The sequence below is a fragment of the Periplaneta americana genome, chromosome 15 (genome assembly GCF_040183065.1).
Source record: "Periplaneta americana isolate PAMFEO1 chromosome 15, P.americana_PAMFEO1_priV1, whole genome shotgun sequence".
In the NCBI taxonomy this organism is placed as follows: Eukaryota; Metazoa; Arthropoda; class Insecta; order Blattodea; family Blattidae; genus Periplaneta; species Periplaneta americana.
The window spans coordinates 103,995,883-104,015,340 of NC_091131.1; the positions used below are offsets into that span (position 1 = coordinate 103,995,883).

The 19,458-nt window shown below is 34.7% G+C and overlaps 1 protein-coding gene across 1 annotated transcript; it reads left to right on the forward strand.

Annotated features, from left to right (window-relative positions):
* Positions 1-1,298: 1,298 nt before the first annotated feature.
* On the forward strand, positions 1,299-17,361 carry DCTN6-p27 (dynactin subunit 6). The gene is made up of 5 exons (XM_069847947.1): positions 1,299-1,433; positions 5,212-5,382; positions 13,644-13,771; positions 16,619-16,761; positions 16,998-17,361. The coding sequence occupies exons 1-5, from the start codon at positions 1,411-1,413 to the stop codon at positions 17,085-17,087; spliced, it is 555 nt and encodes a 184-aa protein (XP_069704048.1). The 5' UTR covers positions 1,299-1,410; the 3' UTR covers positions 17,088-17,361.
* Positions 17,362-19,458: the final 2,097 nt, after the last annotated feature.

Consider the following 19,458-nt stretch of genomic DNA (forward strand, 5'->3'; position numbering starts at 1 on the left):
AATATATTCGCAGCTACCCTCCATACCTGGAGTCCACACCTGTGGAGTAACGGTAAGCGCGTCTGGCCGCGCAATCAGGTGGCCCGGGTTCGAATCCCGGTCGGGACAAGTTATATTGTCGGACCACCGGATCTATGCCCCTTCAGCGCTGTCGTCGTTCTTGGAAAAGTTAACTTCTCTACTCAACCCATTCCACCTTTTCTCTCCCACTATGTCAAACAGCATGCCACGAAACTTGCCGAATAGGGATGTTGCCAAACATCCGTCAAACAGTGTCATGTCTCTTGAATATTGCTTATAATACTGTAAGGTTAATTATTACTTATTCATAATTTAATTTAAGTAGGTCTATTGACGTTGATTGACTTATGCAAAATGCTATTACTTGCTTAATAGTATTTCTTTCACCACTCCGTACTACAGTATTCATGTTGAGTTGACAACACTGGACTGCAAGTGCAAATAAACTGTCCCGCAATAAGGCTCAAAATTGTGAGTAGTGGGGGAGAGAAAGAGAGAGGGATAGAAAAGAGAGAAATAGGAATACAGGGAGAGAAATGAATTGCCGAGGCTGAAAAGGAATTAAGGTTCAGTTCGCATATCTTACGGGGGCACAGATCCGATGGTCGGACTATACCTGGTTGAGGTTTTTTCCGGGGCAAATGCTGGGTAACTTTCGGTGCTGGATCCCGGACTCATTTCACCGGCATTATCACCTTCATTTCATTCAGACGCTAAATAACCTAGATGTTGATACAGCGTTGTAAAATAACCCAATAAAATAAATTAAAAAATCCATACCTGGAGATCGTCTCCTCTATCCGCAACCTGAGGACGCTCCATGCCGTGATGATAGGGACCCACAATACATGGAATATATAGTAGGCCTACCGGTACTAAAGTTATTCAAACGGGGGAATACATACATACATACATACATACATACATACATACATACATACATACATACATACATACATACATACATACGCACGCACGCGCACACACACACAAACACGGGCACGCCCACACATGAAATTTGAAATTAAACCGCAACAGTTGACATTTGAAAGTATAGTATATTTTCATTTTCATAGGAAATGTTTAAGAAAGCTGTTTTCTTTCAATTACGGTTTCTAATGCTCTCTAACGGTACGAGTTTTGATGCAGAGGCATCTGACGGTATGTTTCACAACTGTTTGGATTTGGGTTCTGTGCTAAAATACAAAGAGTGTAGAAACTGTAAGAAAGTTTGTTGAGAAACTTCTATCTTTGAAATTAATCGATATCTCGAATGTTCTGAGTCGTAAAAATTGTGGAGAAACATTGCTTGAAGAATTGTGTTGATATAATTTATTTTGCTAGTTATATAATTTGAAAAAAATATATATATATATATATTAATAAAGCATGTCTACTGGCTCAGGACGCAGGTTTGTTTGGTTGATACTTCATCCGAGTAAATTTTAGAATGTCGTTAATCGTGCAGGATACATGACAATAAACTTTTGAGGTTACGTGGTCGTAGTGCATGTCTGATGTCAAAAATTATAGGAATGTGCCTTACACTTACAGTTTGTTTTGTGTTTCTATTAAACATAACATGTTACTTGATATGTTTATTTTCGACAGAATTCATAAATTATTCACGCAATTTTAATTCTTGTGGTCAAATAGAATTGCAAATGTTTAGATTAGAAACAAAGGGAATCTTTGGTATCTTTAATATTTAGATCCTAATTAAACATAAAATTTATATACTTCTGTCATATTACACTAACTTAACTCAGTAATGATGGCATTATTTTCAATTTAATCAAGATGAGTAATACTCAATAGAGTTGCAGTGCAGTCCTCACAGTCCAAGCTCTTTTCTCGAATGTTGATGTAGTTAGGTAAAGTTTTCTTTGCATGCTTCAATTTTCCATATTACTACCATCTTTCTACTCTATGTAGGATATTTGTGATATTAAACAGCTTCTGTTGCCAAGAAAGTCCTGCATATTAGACTTCGGTTGATTACTGTCATTCAGTAAAGTCCTCTAAAATATTTTATAGTTATGTTATTGCCGTCTTGCATCTTAATACTTCTCTATAAAATCGTCATTGATTGTTACAGTTGGATCAACATTAAAATTCCAGTAGGATATAACTTAGGCCAAAATTGTGAAAGCAGTCACATTCAATGCTCAGTCTAAATTTTGCAATGCCCGACTATTAGGGATAGTCAGGAATTAAAAATCTTGGTAATGTAGTCATCTAGGTGTAGTTTGACCCAATGTTCTCAGATTGAAGCCTGACTGAGGGCGATGGATTTTAATGGATAATAAAATATTTTACCATAGTTAGTATGGCTTCCTCTGGGAGGGAAGTACTGTAGGGGAGCCCATGTTGTAGATTTATCACGTGTGAAAGAATTCAATCCTTGTTAGAGTGCTCAAGGAAAAATCTTTTCACCATTTGTCACCTACCAGTATGTTAATTTTCACACTGAATTTAATCTCTGCTGTTGAAACAGTGGTTAAATGAAATACTATATTATAATTATTAATCATGTAGTAATTCCCATTCTTTATTTTTTTATATTTTCGGTAATTCTAACCCCCCCCCACTTCGTTTTAAATTTGTCAGAAATTTTACTGATATGTGTATAAAATATTTCTGCTTACTTTCTTTTTACCTATAAGTAACTATCTATGTATCTACCCTGTAGAGCTATTGGTAAATATTACAAATATTTTTCTTTTGCAGAAATTTTACATCTCTTTCGTGCTCAATTGTCTGTGGATAGTGGTTACAATATTTTCCATTAAATCCGAAGTGTGTGTGTGTGTGTGTTAAAACCCAGTTGAGTGCAGTGGACGTTTAAGAATAAAAAATTTTTATTGTGGCATTTTTTTTAAAGTTGTTGATTTGCGCATATAAAAAAATCTGCCCTTGAATCAACAGAGCTCCAGACGAATTTTACCAATCATTTCTTGCCCACTTACAATTGGTGCAATATGGCAGGCATAAATGCGCCTGGATTTTTCTTGCAATCCCTTACCATAATGTTACATATTTCTTTGCTTTAGTTGTTTTTGAAGCTGTTTAATAAATATAGTAGCCTATAAAAATAATAGGTAATTTCATAGAAGACGGGCACCTGGTTGGATGTACTAAGTATTACCAACTTTTTTACTTTAGAGTTAAATGTTAGTGATTTTTAGTAACTTTTATATGTTGGTTCTAGGTTTTTATACTAGGTGTCGCATTGATGATGTTTCAATTTGATTGGTTATAGTTGTCATTTGTTCTAGAATTTTCGTTAATTTTGAATGGGTAATGACGTTATCAATTGTTCTTGGTTGTTTGAAGTGAGTGGTGTTATACTGTTTTGCTGGCTAAAGCTATTGGAAGTTTGTCATTTTATGATTTTCTTTCGATTTGATTGGTTATAGTTGTCATGTGTTCTAGAATTTTCGTTAATTTTGAATGGATAATGACGTCAGTAAGTTGTTCTTGGTTGTTTGACGTGAGTGGTGTTATATTGTGCCTGATGGGTAAAGCTATTGAAAGTTTGTCATTTTATGATATCTGTGAAAGATGTGTGAACATAGAACAGAGTATTAAATTTTATGTCGATTTTGGTTCAGTTCTTTCTCTGGTGAATAAAAATTGTGTCGATTGTTGACGAGAAAACTGTTCCTGTGATTGCAAGGAATTGTTCATTGAATTTTCCGTACAAGTTAAGGTGTAATAAGAGTTCAAAGAGAATTTCATTTTGTGTAAATACATGGTTTAGTTATGTGAAGTTGACTGTACGACAAAGTGGTGGTTTAGTTCTTTGTTGGCTGCATGCTTTAAGTTTAGATTGCCTTGAAGCCTTTGTCATAATGCAAGTGAAGTGGTTGTCTTTGAAGACGTCAATGAGGATTGAATTTTGTTTGATAGGTGATAAATTATTGTTTTGTTTTGTGTTTTAGTGATTTGTGGGGGTAAAGTGCGGACGAAAACTGCCAGAAAAGTACTACCAACTTTGAAGTGCAAATGCCACCAAACACCATAAAAATCAAAGATGAAAAATTAAACATATTTTCATTTTTTGAAGGGCTTTTTCTTCCTTAAAAATATGAATATATGTTTGATTTTCCATCTTTGATTTTGTAATGTTTGGTGACATTTGAACTTCATAGTTGGCAGAATGTTTTGGTAGTTTTCGTCAGCCATGTTGGATTTTGCCCGTCTTCTAGGAAATTACCAAATAATATTACGTTCTTTCACACTTGCACACTTCATCCCCCCTATTATTTATTTGCTCGTTTTCATACTCTCTCTCGCTATCATAATATTAATACTCGATCACAATGCGATAACACGCTAGAAATTCCACTTCACACATCATCTCTGTATTCCTCATCTTTCACTGTTGCCACCTCTCGTCACTGGAACTCTCTGCCGCCTGAAGTTAAGGGCTGCCAAACATTGAAATCTTTCAAATCCAAGTTAGAAAATTATTTTATGACGAGTTGCCAAACTAACTTACTATTAAGACAAGTGTTGTATTCATGTTTCCATGTATTCACATTTTTTATGTTCTAGTGATATTTAACTTATTTTATATTTTTGTTTTCATATTTTCCGATAATAGTATATCTATAATGTGATAAGTTGAGCTATATAGGCCTATAATCATAATTTTCTTTACTGTGTGTACTTAAAAATATTGTATTCATTGTATGCTTTGTACTGCACTATTTTACTACTACTGCTGCTGCTGCTGCTGCTGCTGCTGCCGCCGCCGCCGCCGCCACCGCCACCGCCACCACCACCACCACCACCACCACCACCACCACCACCACCACCACCACTACTACTATCATCATCAATTTATTTTTTTATACTTTGTATGTCTCATTTATTTTGACCTGCTGTTCACATTTTATTATGTTTTTTTTTTCTTTCTGTATGTTATATATTATGTCTGACTTCTACTTACTTGTTGTTTACATTTTATTATTATTATCTTATTCAGTTTTGTGTGTAAAATTGTAGTGTACTTTGTAAATTTGTAGTGTTTTTTGTAACACAGTTTTACTCCTGGTTGAGTGTTAGAGAAAGCTGTATGGCCTTAACTCTGCCAGGTTAAATATATCATTATTATTATTATTATTATTATTATTATTATTATTATTATTATTATTATTATTATTATTATTATTATTATTTCAGTGTGAAGATAGCTCCAGGGGCCATGGTATGCAATGAATGTGAATTACGTGGTGATATTACAATTGGGAGCATGACAGTAATACATCCAAGAGCTTCCATCGTCGCTGAAGCTGGACCAATCATCATAGGTGAATGCAACATTGTGGAGGAACAGGCACGTATAATTAATAGGTAGGTATGAGATAAAATCCACAGTAACCATTATTGATTTGTTGCATTTTCAAATAGTTAAAAAAAAAATTATCTGCAGAATAGAAAACCAAACAATGACTGTATTGTTTTCGTGATGTAATATTATTGATGCGTTTGTAGACTAGATCTCTGGAAATATTGGGTTACGTGCTGTCTCTTCTCACTTTATAGATCTCTTGGGTATGGAACAACAAGTTTTGATGGAGAAATCATTGCAATAAGTGAAAATCTCAGGAATCTTCTATGCCACATCAGTAAATTTAGGAATGCAGTTATATTGTCAGACTCCAAAGCAGCTATTCTATCAATAGTCTCTAAACACACACCTTCATCTCAAACAGCAGAAATAACTAAAATGCTCTCTCAATTAATATCACTTAATAAAAGAATTGTATTCCAATGGATACCATCCCATTGTGGAATCCTGGGAAACGAGAATGCGGATGCTTTAGCAAAGAAGGGCAGCACTGCTACTTACAAACCTGTTACCAAATCTACGTATTACTCTATAAAAAGATTTATTAAATCTACATACTTAGACTTCAACAAACAAAATTTGATAACACAATCCCAAGGGAAAAATGGAACTCTCTGCATCAAAATCCACAGTTAATTCCCGATTTACCACGAAAATCGTCTGTAGCTGCATTTAGATTGGCAACAGGCCATGATTGTTTGGCCAAACACCTGCATAGAATTGGAATATATCAGTCCCCTAACTGTCCATTGTGCAACTCAAACCAAGAAATGGATTCGGAACACCTCAAAATCTGTGCTTCAGTGGCTGGTCATGATAATATCTTTGAAAAATATTGGAGTGCAAGAGGTCAAATGACTTTATTGTCAAACACCTGGCATTAGAAAACAACAACAACAATTTTGTTAAAGAAGCTAAGTTTGTGAGCATGATAATTTCAATACTATCATCATCATCATCATCTTCATCTTCATCTTCATCTTCATCTTCATTCTTTCTTATATTAGGCCATGAGACCTGTTACAATCTTGTATTTTCCATCCATCTCTTCTGAGGTCGGCTGAAAGATGTCAGTACTAATGTACACCAAAATTCTTCAAATTCATTATTTAACATCGTCGTCATCATCACCACCACCACCACATATTTCTCCTTTAAACCTGCTGTAGGTCCTTATTAGCCTCTGGGACTATTTCTATCTGATATCATGTTTTCATTCAATTCAATTCAATTTATTTGGCCATTAGACATACAGTTTTAGGCTTCGTCAGAATACATTGAAAAACATGTAAATACATTTTTAAAAAATACTAATAAAAGAAACAGTAAAATTTAAATAATACAATGAAAACATGAAATAATTTAAAACTTTTAAATTAAAGAAAACTAACTAAATTGCAATTAAACTTATATTGAAGTATATTTAACTTATAATTTGTTGAACATAGGTAAGTTTTAAGAATGTGTGCTTCTTTAATGGTCTTAAAATTTGTGCTCACCTAGGTATTTCAAAACTAGCGTAGCCTACTGAAATTCTCAAATTCAACATCTAAAAGTTTGTCATTGTTCAGACTTTTGTCAGAGTTGTTTAAGGCTATTTTATAGAAAGGGTAATTTCCTAGAAGACAGGCAAAATCCAATATGGCTAACGAAAACTACCAAAAATATTCTGCCAACTATGAAGTTCAAATGCCACCAAACATTACAAAATCAGAGGTTGAAAATCAAACGTATATTCATATTTTTCAAGAAGAACAAGCCATTCAAAAATATATAAAAATATGTTTAATTTTCCACCTTTGATTTTTTTGGCGTTTGGTGGCATTCGAACTTCATAGTTGGCAGTAATTTTCTGGCAGTTTTCGTCCGCACTTTGCCCCCAGAAATCACTAAAATACAAAACAAGACATAATAATTTATCACCTTAACAAACAAAATTCAATCCTCATTGACGTCTTCAACAACAACCACTTCACTTCCAGTATAAACGCACAGGCTTCAAGGCAATCTAAACTTAAACCATGCAGGCAGCAAAGAACTAAACCAACACTTTGTCGTACACTCAACTTCGCATAATTAAATCATGTATTTACACAAAATGAAATTCTCTTCGGACACTTATTACACCTTCACTTATACGAAAAATTCACTAAATAATTCCTTGAAATCACAGGAACACAGTTTTCTCATCAACAATCGACACAATTCCTATTCACCAGCGAAAGAACTAAACCAAAATCGACACAAAATTTAATACTCTGTTCTATGTTCACATAGCTTTCACAATGATCATGAAATGACAAACTTTAAATAGCTTCAGCCATCAGACACAATATAACATCATTCACGTCAATTAAGAACTGACAACGTTATTACCCATTCAAAATTACGAAAATTCTAGAACAAATGACAACTAAAACAAATCAAATCGAAAGAAAATCACAAAAAATATCATAAAATGACAAACTTTCAATAGCTTTAGCCATCAGACACAATATAGGCTAACACCACTCACTTCAAACAACCAAGAACAACTTACAACGTCATTACCCAATCAAACTTAGGAAAATTCTAGAACAAATGACAATTATAACCAATCAAATTGAAAGAAAATCACGACACCTAGTATAAAAACCTAGGACTAACATATAAAAGTCACTAAAAATCACTAACATTTAACTTTAAAATAAAAGTTGGTAATACTTACTACATTCAACCAGATGCCCATTTTATACGAAATTACCATAGAAAGAATATAAAGTTTCTGAACATGACAATTATATTCGGTGGAGAATTTTTACATTGCTCCATTGCAATTACTAGTTGTTATTGCTGTCTTTGTAAGATGAAGACATAATTAGCTATCCATTTTAATTTCTATTCAATATACAGAGTGATCTGTTTGGGAAGAGAAAAACGTTGTAACATAAGAATGGTTACCGGTAATGTTTATTTTTCAGTAATCTGTAAATACATTCCAAAAGGATGAGAGTTTTGACAACATTGGACCTCAGCATGCCATAATTGTGTACACAGCACAATTCACAGCACACATATAATCTTCCTCATGTGTGATCTTACATCTCAGGGTAATTAAAAAAAACTGAGAGAATTTTTGCTTTGAGATCATCAATATTCCTGGGTTACTGTGCATAGACATCTTTCATTACAACACCTCATTACAGTGTCAGGTCTGAAGAATTTGGAGGCCACACAATTGGTCCACTACAACGGCACCCGTTGATATCAAATGTTGTTCAGAAAATCACGAATTTCTTTTTCTCAATGAGGTGGTGTGTCATCCTGCTGGAAAACTGCATCCATGGAATGTCCTGCTGGAAAACCGCGTAACAGCTGTGGTATAAAGAGCAAATGTGATCATTTCTGCAGATTGCATAATGCCTAAACACGTTTCGTACTGTAGGGATAGAATTTTAGATAATTTTAATAAGTTTTGTAGCGAAAACGACATTGAACTGATGTTAAACTTCTGTAAAACACAACATGCATTAGCTCATTGCCTTGTTGTAAACAGCATTTTGTTTATTCAGTCGTTGCTAAGAAATAATTTCGTAAAAAAGAATGATACAAAACTCCTATGTTTTAACAATGTACTTTATCTGAGATAACTTTTCTGTTACTTCTGATATAATTTTTATAGTCATCTTATTTTATGTCTTCCCAAACACATTAGGTCATATAGGCTATATATAATCCATAACTGACTGGTTAGTGATTGATAGGGCCTGGATATTATACGCACTGAAAATACTTAAAATATGCATGCAAATATGCACTAAAAATGTTGAAAATATGCACTAAAAACAAAACAATATGCACTAACCAAAGGAATTATTTTATTTTAACTCAATGGTATACATGTTTCATTCCTTGCAAAATGACGAATCACAGTATGTTACCAAGAGTTCCTCAATGTTTTCAGGAGTTAAAGATTTCCTATTGTTGGACAAAATTAGTTTATAAGCTGAAAATGATCGTTCCACATCAACGGATGTGATAGGACAATACTTAGACACTGGTAGTGACTGCTCCGAACACTCCTCTGGCAAAGATTGTCTGATTCTACTTATGTACTTGTTAAATGATTGGATCTTTGAGTCCAACACTGCACTTAGTTTACTTACAATTTTTTCCCCAGTTTCACTAGGGACGGCATTTAAAGAAGAAATTGTATTGTCAATCAACTGAAGAGACTCGTGTAGGGGTGCACCACAAGTTTCTAGACCCTTAATAGCCTTTGAAAGTGACGAATAATGTACATGGATGAAATTGGTATCTTGATATACAGTTTCACATTCAAATGTGCACTTTGCTTTACGAACACATGCACTACGACTATCATTAATATAGTCAAGTACCCATACTTGGGACAGTAGCCTTACATGGGACATTTTGGAACTTCTCATTCTACAACGTTTCCTATCTTGACAATTGTTTATAGTGAGCTGGAAGCTTGTTTAATCACAAGGACGATGTTTTAGTTTAGTTTTGCAATGAAATCAAGTTTATTTTAACTGATTTTGTGTTGGAGTTTAGAGTTTTGAAGTTCTTACCAAAAAAAAGGTGAGTTATTTCGTAAGATTAACTTTAATTACCACTACTCTCTGAGTAGCTTCTAGAATTTGCTGACCCCTGATATGTAATGGCTGTAATGTTTCCTCCAATTCCTAACCACTGTTTTTTAAATGTCATATTTCATTTTCTTCTTTTTAATATGTTTTTAAAAACGTGTATAAGTGTTCCTTACTTGGGACAGTGTCCCAAGTTATGTCAGCATTTGTAGTAATGTCATTTTTAGGTTAGGCCTACACTTCAAATGATTTTTTTTTTCAGACAGGTCGATTTTAATAAAAAATGAGTCAGACCAAGAGGAGTTATCATCACTTTGATGATGAAAATCTAAATCGTGCAGCTGAGGCTGTTCGCCAGAACCAGAATATCAAGAGAGCTAGGGCAGCTGTGTCTCCAGAAATTATAGATTCATATTTTGAAGAACTATCAGAGACTCTGAAGGATGTTCTCCCAGAAGCTATCATTAATTACGATGAGACAAGCATGCAGATTAATCCAGGAAAGAGTAAGGTTAACGTCCACAGAAGTTGCAAATACCCAGAACGAATAATCGACTTCTCAAAATCAAACTTCTCAGTGATGTTTGCCAGTACAGCAAGTGGTGTTGCCTTGTCACCATATGTAGTTTACAAGGCTGATAACTTGTATAGCACATGGACAGAAGGCGGACCAGCTGGAACGAGATATAACCGATCAAAACCTGGTTGGTTTGAGGGAAACATTTTTGAGGAATGGTTCGAAATGATAGCTTTACTACTGTACTTGTAACTACATCTTTCACTTGATTTAAGTTCTTCTGGTAGAACGACACTGCAGACAACCAAGTTCCCCATCTTGTGATAATAGGTTCTGGCGGAAGAGAAATGTCAGGTAGACGATCTTTGTACAACTGGACACGAGCTGGTGTTTTTAGGAAGACTTTAATTCCCGCTTGAAATCACTTTGTTAACAGATGGAAAGAGAGTACGTATCACTTCAGCAATGCGATGTAACCCATGTGCTAAGCATGTCACATGGATTAGATTTGGAAAAAATACTCGAAGGAACTGACCAGCTTTTAACATATATGAAGCTGCATCTGTGATTAAGACACGCACCTTGTAACAATGACTCTCGGATTCAGTAGGCCACAGAAGTCGCAGGGAATCGTTAATAAATCTTGAAACTGTACTGTGGTTAGTTTTTTTCCAACACTTTCCATGAAAGTAAATGAGGTTTGCTGGGTTGTTCTGGACATAATTTACCCACTGTGAAGTTTGCTATGTATCTGCCACACGAATCTGTTATTTCATCAACCGAAATCCATATGCAGTTCCCTCCTATGACAGACTGTATTGAATCCAAGACAGAAGCATGTAGCAAAAGTAAATAAATTTTCCTAAGAGTGGATTCATCCGGTATCCTTTGATTAAGACAATATTTTTTAAGAAATGATCGTAGATGTGGATTATTTAATTTATGCAGCGGAATGTTGCTGCATACAGAAGCTTTACAGAAGTCAGCGAAAAATGTATTAACTTCAGACCATGATTTCGTCTGAATTAAAATTACCTGTTGCGTGTTCTTATCCTTTTGTTTTGACCAGAGATGTGCAGTTGTTTTCGAATGCTGTTCTAGTTGAAACTTCTCGCATTTCAGTCTTCTCACATACTTGACAATACACTACATCGCTGTCACTGTTTAATAAAAAATGATTTAGTGGACTTATCTTTAGGCATTTTTAGTTTAATCTGACAGAACACCGCATAAACTATTAGTAGATGAAAAACAAGTTAACAGATGAACACCTGCCGTCCTGTCGACACAGACTTTGAGGGGATACTGCATTGAGAAAGGAATGTAAGAAATTCCTTTTGTGAATAAGATCTGCAACGTCCATCTACCTGCATGTTTTGTGAGACTGGAAGTATGGTCCCATTAACATTTCACTTGAAACAGGGAGGCTATTTTGGTGCCATGGGATGTCCAACATACAAATTCATTACTAGATTTACAGTTCGTTCAGAAATGTGAGATAATTGATCATACACAAACTAAATAAATGTTGAAACATGCACTAATCCTCAAAATATGCATTTTCTAAAAATCCTGGCCCTGGTGATTAATACCACATATGGTCAATTAATACATTTGAGAACTGCTAGTTTGGCAGTGTGAAGATTTCCATTTTCAAGTGGAAGATATCAGTAAGAAGAATTTCTCTAAATGTTAAAATAGTAGATATGAGTGATTGACGACTAAGATAATGTATGAAAACCAGTATGTTTTATTCAGAGTGCTTTCATTCAGCAATGAGGTTCTATCACAAGCCATATATCTATAAAATGAGCATTCATTATCTTCAGTGGGTTCTTTTCAATATTAAATTTGGCTCTGATTGACTGGACGGTGTGACTTTTGGTGTTCCAAATAAGTATTTTAGTACGATTCTTGGCATCTCTCAGTGCAGTCCCTACCCAGAGATCCAATAAACAGTGAAAAATATAGTGGGACTGCGTTGGTGGTAATGCAGCTTATGTGGGTACCTCCTTGTTACTTGTTAGCTTAAACAACAAGTTTAAGCCCCTCACCACGACAAGGTGGGTACCCACGAGAGGATACCGACTCCAAGGGGGGCTATATTTAATATAATTAAATATGTACCAAACCTATATGCACATAGAATTATTCCAATTCAGGAACAACAAAGTAAACTAAAAGAACTCCAAAAGGAAATAACATTTCATTGGATACCTAGTCATTGTGGTATACCTGGAAACGAGAAAGTCGATAATATTGCAAAACAGGCAACATATTTGCAACCAAGACTCTTCAAGTGATATCTCTATCCAATGCTTTTGCTTCAGTAAAGTCTCATTTTACAAACCTATGGATCAACAATTGGCTCTCTTCTGACAAAGGAAAAATTTTACAGCCTGTACAAAAGAAACCAAATGACCTGGAAATGTACAAAAACTTGCCCAGACATGTTCAAACATTTTTAACAAGAGCCAGAACAGGTCACATTGTCACACAATTGTACCTGCACCGATTTCACATTTCTGATAATCCTACTTGTCTGTGGTGTAATAATCATGATGATCTGGAACACATTCTTCTATACTGTCCATTCATAAACCACAAAAGAAGTAAATTAAAATCATCAGTACCAGTTGTAGAAGACACAGCCCTGCAGTATATATTGACTACACCCCAACTCTGGCTACTAGCAACAGGCATCTATAATGAACACCGATCAAAATACCCCTCATTTCTCGTGAAAAACAACAACTGAATAGACTACAGTGGACTTTATGTTGTCAGCAGACAGCTGGATACATTAAGAAGATTGATCTTCAGTGGGTTTCACTCTGATTCAGATCTAATGGCAAACATGGTAACAACTTCTTCACTAAATACAAATCCTCACAATGCACTAAAAATGTAGTAAAGTTAGGTCTTCATTTGTAGGCTAACTGTATAGGTTAAATCGCTATGTTTCTTCAGTCTCATAATAATAATAATAATAATAATAATAATAATAATAATAATAATAATAATAATAATAATAATAATAATAATAATAATGATGAGTATGGAACTTGCAAATTTGTTTAATATTATTATTGTAACGTTTTCTTAGAAATTAAATGTAAGCTACCTATTAAAAAAAAATATTTTCCATTTTCAGGTTGCCTCATGGGGAAATCATACCCACGTCTACTCCTGTAATGATAATTGGAGCCAACAATGTTTTTGAAGTAGACTGCTGCTCTGAAGCACTGAAGATTGGAGATAACAATGTGCTTGAAGCAAAATGTTTGTATATTATTCCATTTTACTAATTAGCTTTTAGACTAGTCATTGTTTTAAGTTGTGTGTTTACCTGTATATGGTTGTCAGGAAACAAGACATGTTTTTGAAATGTATGGAAAAATTCTATACAACACAAAATAATGCATAAGATCTGGAAGGTTCACCAGTACTGCTAGATCAGTTGTGGTTGGCTACCCCAGACAATTGACACAAAAGAATAGGCACACCTTCCAGGTCTATAATTGATACGAGGAATAAATGAACCTTCCAGGTCTGGAGCGATATGGTTGGCTATCCCCAACATCTAAACCAGCAGAGTAGGTGAATTTTCCAAATTCCGAACATCATTATGGTTTGATAGGCAGCTCGTGATAAAATATTACGCATGTACCCAATTTTGTGTTCCAAAGCTGAAGAGAATTTGAAATCATACATTTAATAATAGTAATAATAATGATAATAATAATAATAATAATAATAATAATCATAATCATAATAATAATAATAATATTAATGAAACCCAATCTTTTTATTTCCAATTTTTCCTAGTAAGTCAGTTTACCCAGTTCTTTATGTTCAAAATTGCTTGAACAGGTTCATTGTTTATGTTTGTTAAAAATTAATACATAGGCTACCACAATACCGTTATTTAAAAAAGCGTGTATTGTGTAATATATACACTGATACACTATAGTGTGTACCACTACTGTAATTCCATTCTCATAGATTGATTACTATAAATACATACCAGTAAATATTATTCTTAAATATTGTATACCACCATACAGATATTTAAATTCATACCACTATCACAGTCTGCAGCACATGTTTGAAAGCTACACTATGCTATTATGCTAACACTAAACCAAAAGACATATATATATATATATATATATATAGCCCTCTTGCACTAAACTATAGTAATTCACAAATTAAATTCTCGAAGCAGTGCTGTATACAGACCCACACAAAGTAAACGTTCCAACAATAAGAAATGCTGACACCTACAGGCCAAAATATAGACTATTAAATTCCTTGCCTCGAAATATAGCAAGTGAAAGATAGGCATCAATGCACCTGACATCTGTAGGGTAGATTCACTGTTCACTTAACGCTTTGTGCTCTTGACAAGTCATAAGCAGCCAGCTAAAGACAATTTTGTCTCGCACATGCGTGTAATTCCTGTAACTTCCTTGCAAAGAGCATGGCTTAAAGGTGAACGCACGTTGCCAAGTTTACATAAGTCCATGCACGATGCGGGAAGTTTAAAATACTCGATTCTGATATTACACATCACCCCCTATGTCAGTACTGCATTAAATAATAAAACTAGTCGTGCTTCAATGGAAACAAGGTGTTCACATGCTCTTATTGACGCACTGCCACTGGTTTGATACCTCAGATAATTAACCCAACAGAATAGGTGAACCTTCCAAGCTAAGAGCAGTATGGTTGACTACTCCAAACATCTGACATAACAGAGTAGACGAATTTTCCAGATCCTAAACAACATTATGTTTACTACTCCAGATACATGGCCTAACAGTGTAGGCGAAATTTCCAGATCTCAAACAACATTATGGTTTGCTACCCCAAACAATTGGCCCAATAAACTAGATGAACCTTTCATATCTCGAGCAACATTGTGGTTGCTACCACAAACCGTTGACCAAACAAAGAGCAGGTGTAGAGCAACATTATGGTTGGCTGTTTGAAATAAATGACCCAACAAAGTAAGCAAATTTTCTAAATCTCGAGCACCATTATTGTTCATATAGTAAAGTTGGCTAGGCTACAATAATTGACCTAACAGAGTTGGTCTTTAGTGACATTTTGGTCACATAATAATAATCTATGGTGCTAAAGCCCGTGAAGGGCCTAGACCGACCAGCCAGCTGCTGGTCTCACGCCCATATGCCAAAGCAGAGGTGGACGATCATCCAACCAGAATGGAGGTATCGTGTGGTTAGCATGATGATCCTCCCAACCATTATAGCTGGCTTTCGCAACCGGATTTCGCTACTTATCATAGCTCTCCAAGTGCATCACGATGCTGGGTGGGCGCTGGTCCCATACAATGGCCGAAAATTCATGAGAAAATGTCTTCCCCCGTGAGGACTTGAACCAGCGCACATTCCGTAACACGAGTCATAGGCAGGATGCCTTAGACCACAATGCCACGGCACAGGACTTTTGGTTACATAATCTGTGGAATATATATTGGTGTTGGCCGATGGCCTATAGATGGCCAAGACCAATCAGCCAACTGCTGACCTCACATCTACATGACTCAGTAGGGGTGAATGATCAGCCAATCAGTACAGAGGTAACATGCAGTTAGTACGATGATTCCCCCAACCTTTATAGCTGACTTTCACAACTGGATTTTGCTATTCGCTAGTTTCCCAAATTCATTGTTGCTGAGACAGCACTGGTCTCATATAGTAGCCAAAATGTCTTAACAAAATTTTGCCTTCATGAGAACTCGAGCCAGCACTCATTGCTAGTGTGAGGTATGATGCTTTGCTTTAGAGACCATGTTGTCGTGAACAATATTATTCTTCATTACACCAAACAACTGGCCCAACATGTTAGGCAAACTCTTCAGATCTAGAATGACATTATCCTAAGGATGGAACATGTCAGCAGTTTTAAAACGATTAAGAATATGATTTTTTCATAAGTCACTTTGAAAACCTGAACTCTTGAAACATATATTTAATTTAGATTTTCTTTACATATACTTTTCAGAACTTTATTCTGCACTGCTGTCAAAGATAGTGAGATTATTTTACATGTAAAATACTAATTTCCTTTTCATACAATGAGCAGTTATGAATTTATTTTCAGCCTTTATTGGAAGAGAAGTGGAATTAACTAATGGATGCATTGTGGGTGCAGCTTGCAAACTAACATGTCCTGAAGTTGTACAGGAAAATACAGTAATTTTTGGCAGTAAGTGTGCACGTCGCCAGCAAGCTGATAGACCTCCAGTAAGTAATATGATCAGTCAGAAGATCTGTTTGCTAGTATATGATCTTATAATACTGTGTTGTAGAGATAAATGTGTAACCTCAACTATTTCATAAGATAAGCACAGTTTTAAGAAATTATTTTATCGTAGTAGTAGTAATATTAGAGAGACTCATGTTACAAACTGATTTCTTAAATAATATATTCTTATGCATGTCTAAAGTGAAAATTAATTTTTTTTTCCGTTCCTTTCCAGCCTCAGACTCTGCAGCTGGACTTCTTGACAAAAGTTCTACCCAACTATCATCATCTAAAGAAACCTCACAAGAAATCCAGCAATGCGTAACAGCCTAAATAACTCCATGCTTATACAAAGCAACCAATTATTTGCGTATTTAATTGTATAATATATATTCTTAGATAATTTATGTCGTATTATTTTATAAAACAGTGTATGATATTTATTATTATTATTTTCACATATTAAACAACATCCCTAATCAAAATGCACTACAAACCTAGCCACAAGTGAATAAGGATATTTGCAAAAATGTTTAAGAAGCTTTTTTTTCTTTTTCGATTATGTATTTCTTCAGTTCAGCTTTATCGGAGTTGAAAAAAGGAGATTATAACTTTGTTACATTTAGTTGAAGCAAAGGAAACAGTAAAATAGAGTGAACAGCAGGATTCGGACTTGCTTTATCAACATAGTAGTTTTCTAATTTATAAATAAATTTCATTTTGTTATTATATCAATCTTACACAATACGTAACATTTTGCATACTCCATTCTGTATGGAGAATGTAGCCTTATACAGGGTCCAGCAAAAAAATCTGACATTTTTAAGTTGACAGTAACTGTGGCTATGATAGTAACGCAGTGGTGGGAGGATAGAGAATGAACGCCATTATTGATATCATTTCAGTTGCAATGAATCCATGGAATGCATCATGTCGAGCATTTGCTGTGGAGATGTTTTTCAAAACTAATGATTCAGTGTAGGTTTCTACAACATTTCAGTGTGGGTCGACATGGGCGAAGTTCCCTGTCATAACACAATTTTATGGAAGGTAAACAATTTCAGAACGATTTCTTCAGCATCAAAATGTAAGTCAACAGGAAGGCCAAGGATTGCCCATATGCAGTGCAGTGCTGAACTTCAGAATCAGGCTGCGGGAGTTCATTAGAAAAAAATGGACGTCATTTGGAGGGTGTAATCTTCAAAACCTAATTTTGTTCTTTTGCATCAGTAAATGGCAATAATAATGCCTCTTTTCGATAAAAGAATGAAGACCAATTTACATTAAAATACAACTTCATTTAAAAAAAGTCAGATCTTTTTGTCAGGCCCTATGTAAATAGAAAATTCAATAACCATAACATTCTATTCCTTCTTCGTATAGATTGGTTTTTAAAGAAGTAATACTTCAATTTTTGTGATTTCCTATGACTTCTGTTAATTTGACAAAAAGGTATGATAATTCTATGTACAGTAGACCCTCGATTTAACGGACCTCGATTCAATGGACTTTGGATTTAACAGACATATTTTAAAATCCCTATTTCTAGATTATTTTAGGTAGTTTCGATCTTTAGTAATAAAGAAACAACATGCAATTGGAAAGCAAGTGAAGATTGATGCTTTCTTCATTCAGCCTACTAGTTCACAACACCTTCTACCAGTAAATAAGTGCTTGCATATTCTTTTGAACCATCAGTCACTAACAGAAAGGGTTTTTTTAATCATTAAAATGGTCTGTAAAATGTTTTTTTATTACTGTACTGTATTTATAATTGGGCCCTAATACTGTATAGTGTTTCATATTAAAATAGTAATACATTGTACTGTAGTGTTAAAATTTCAGTGTTGTATTACAAAATATTACCTTTTAAAAAATTCTCTATTTAACTGACACTTCTTAGCCCCTATTAGTCCGTTAAATCGAGGGTCTGCTGTATATGTCATTGGATCTGATATTTGAGAGTTGAAACCAGCCGAGATAATGGTTTTTTAAGGATGGTGAAAATTCTTAGCAAGATTTCTTTCGTAAAGAAAGTAAAGATGGGGGTCCAGCATCATGTATTTGCAGTGTGCAAGAGAAATCTGTTTCCAATAAATTGTCATCATCTCATTTCTTATCATTAAGGAAATGAATTGAAGAGTGTGATCCAAAACCGCATTAAGTCCATTTTTATGAAAGGACTGAGCTATTTTTTTTTAATCCATCAGTCTATGGACTGAGAAAGTTTTCAAGTGACATGCACAACACCAGGGGCGTATTTTGCGGGCTACCGGCGGTAGCCCAAGGAAATTACAAAAGAAAAAGTTTATAATATAACATAATGTAATAATTTTGTATTATTAGTTTTACCATAGTAATTAAAATTAAAGTAATTGTTAGATATATTTTGTGTAATAATAGGGTCAGCGGTAGCCCAAACCCTTTAACCAGTATACGCCACTGCACAACACAAACTTTTAGACAAGAATTAGCGTTGTTTTGCAAAAAAAACAAGCTTAATATATGACAGAGGTCTCAAACATAATCATATATATTACCTATAAATCATAAAAATGGCCAAATGGACTGAGCGAATTTTGAGATCACACTCTTCAATTGCATGTCCAAATTCAAAATCGGAATTGAAGACTCAAACTAGCAAGGTTATAGATGAAGACATTGAAAACCAAATCTGGGGCATTGCAGATTAACTA

What these genes read in the sequence shown, in the direction of transcription:
- DCTN6-p27 (XM_069847947.1), top strand. Translation starts at nt 1,411, where the DNA reads ATGTCTACTGGCTCAGGACGCAG. An exon ending in TCTACTGGCTCAGGACGCAG is followed by an intron (nt 1,434 to 5,211) that starts GTTTGTTTGGTT and finishes TTATTATTTCAG; the next exon opens with TGTGAAGATAGCTCCAGGGG. An exon ending in CAATGTGCTTGAAGCAAAAT is followed by an intron (nt 13,772 to 16,618) that starts GTTTGTATATTA and finishes ATTTATTTTCAG; the next exon opens with CCTTTATTGGAAGAGAAGTG.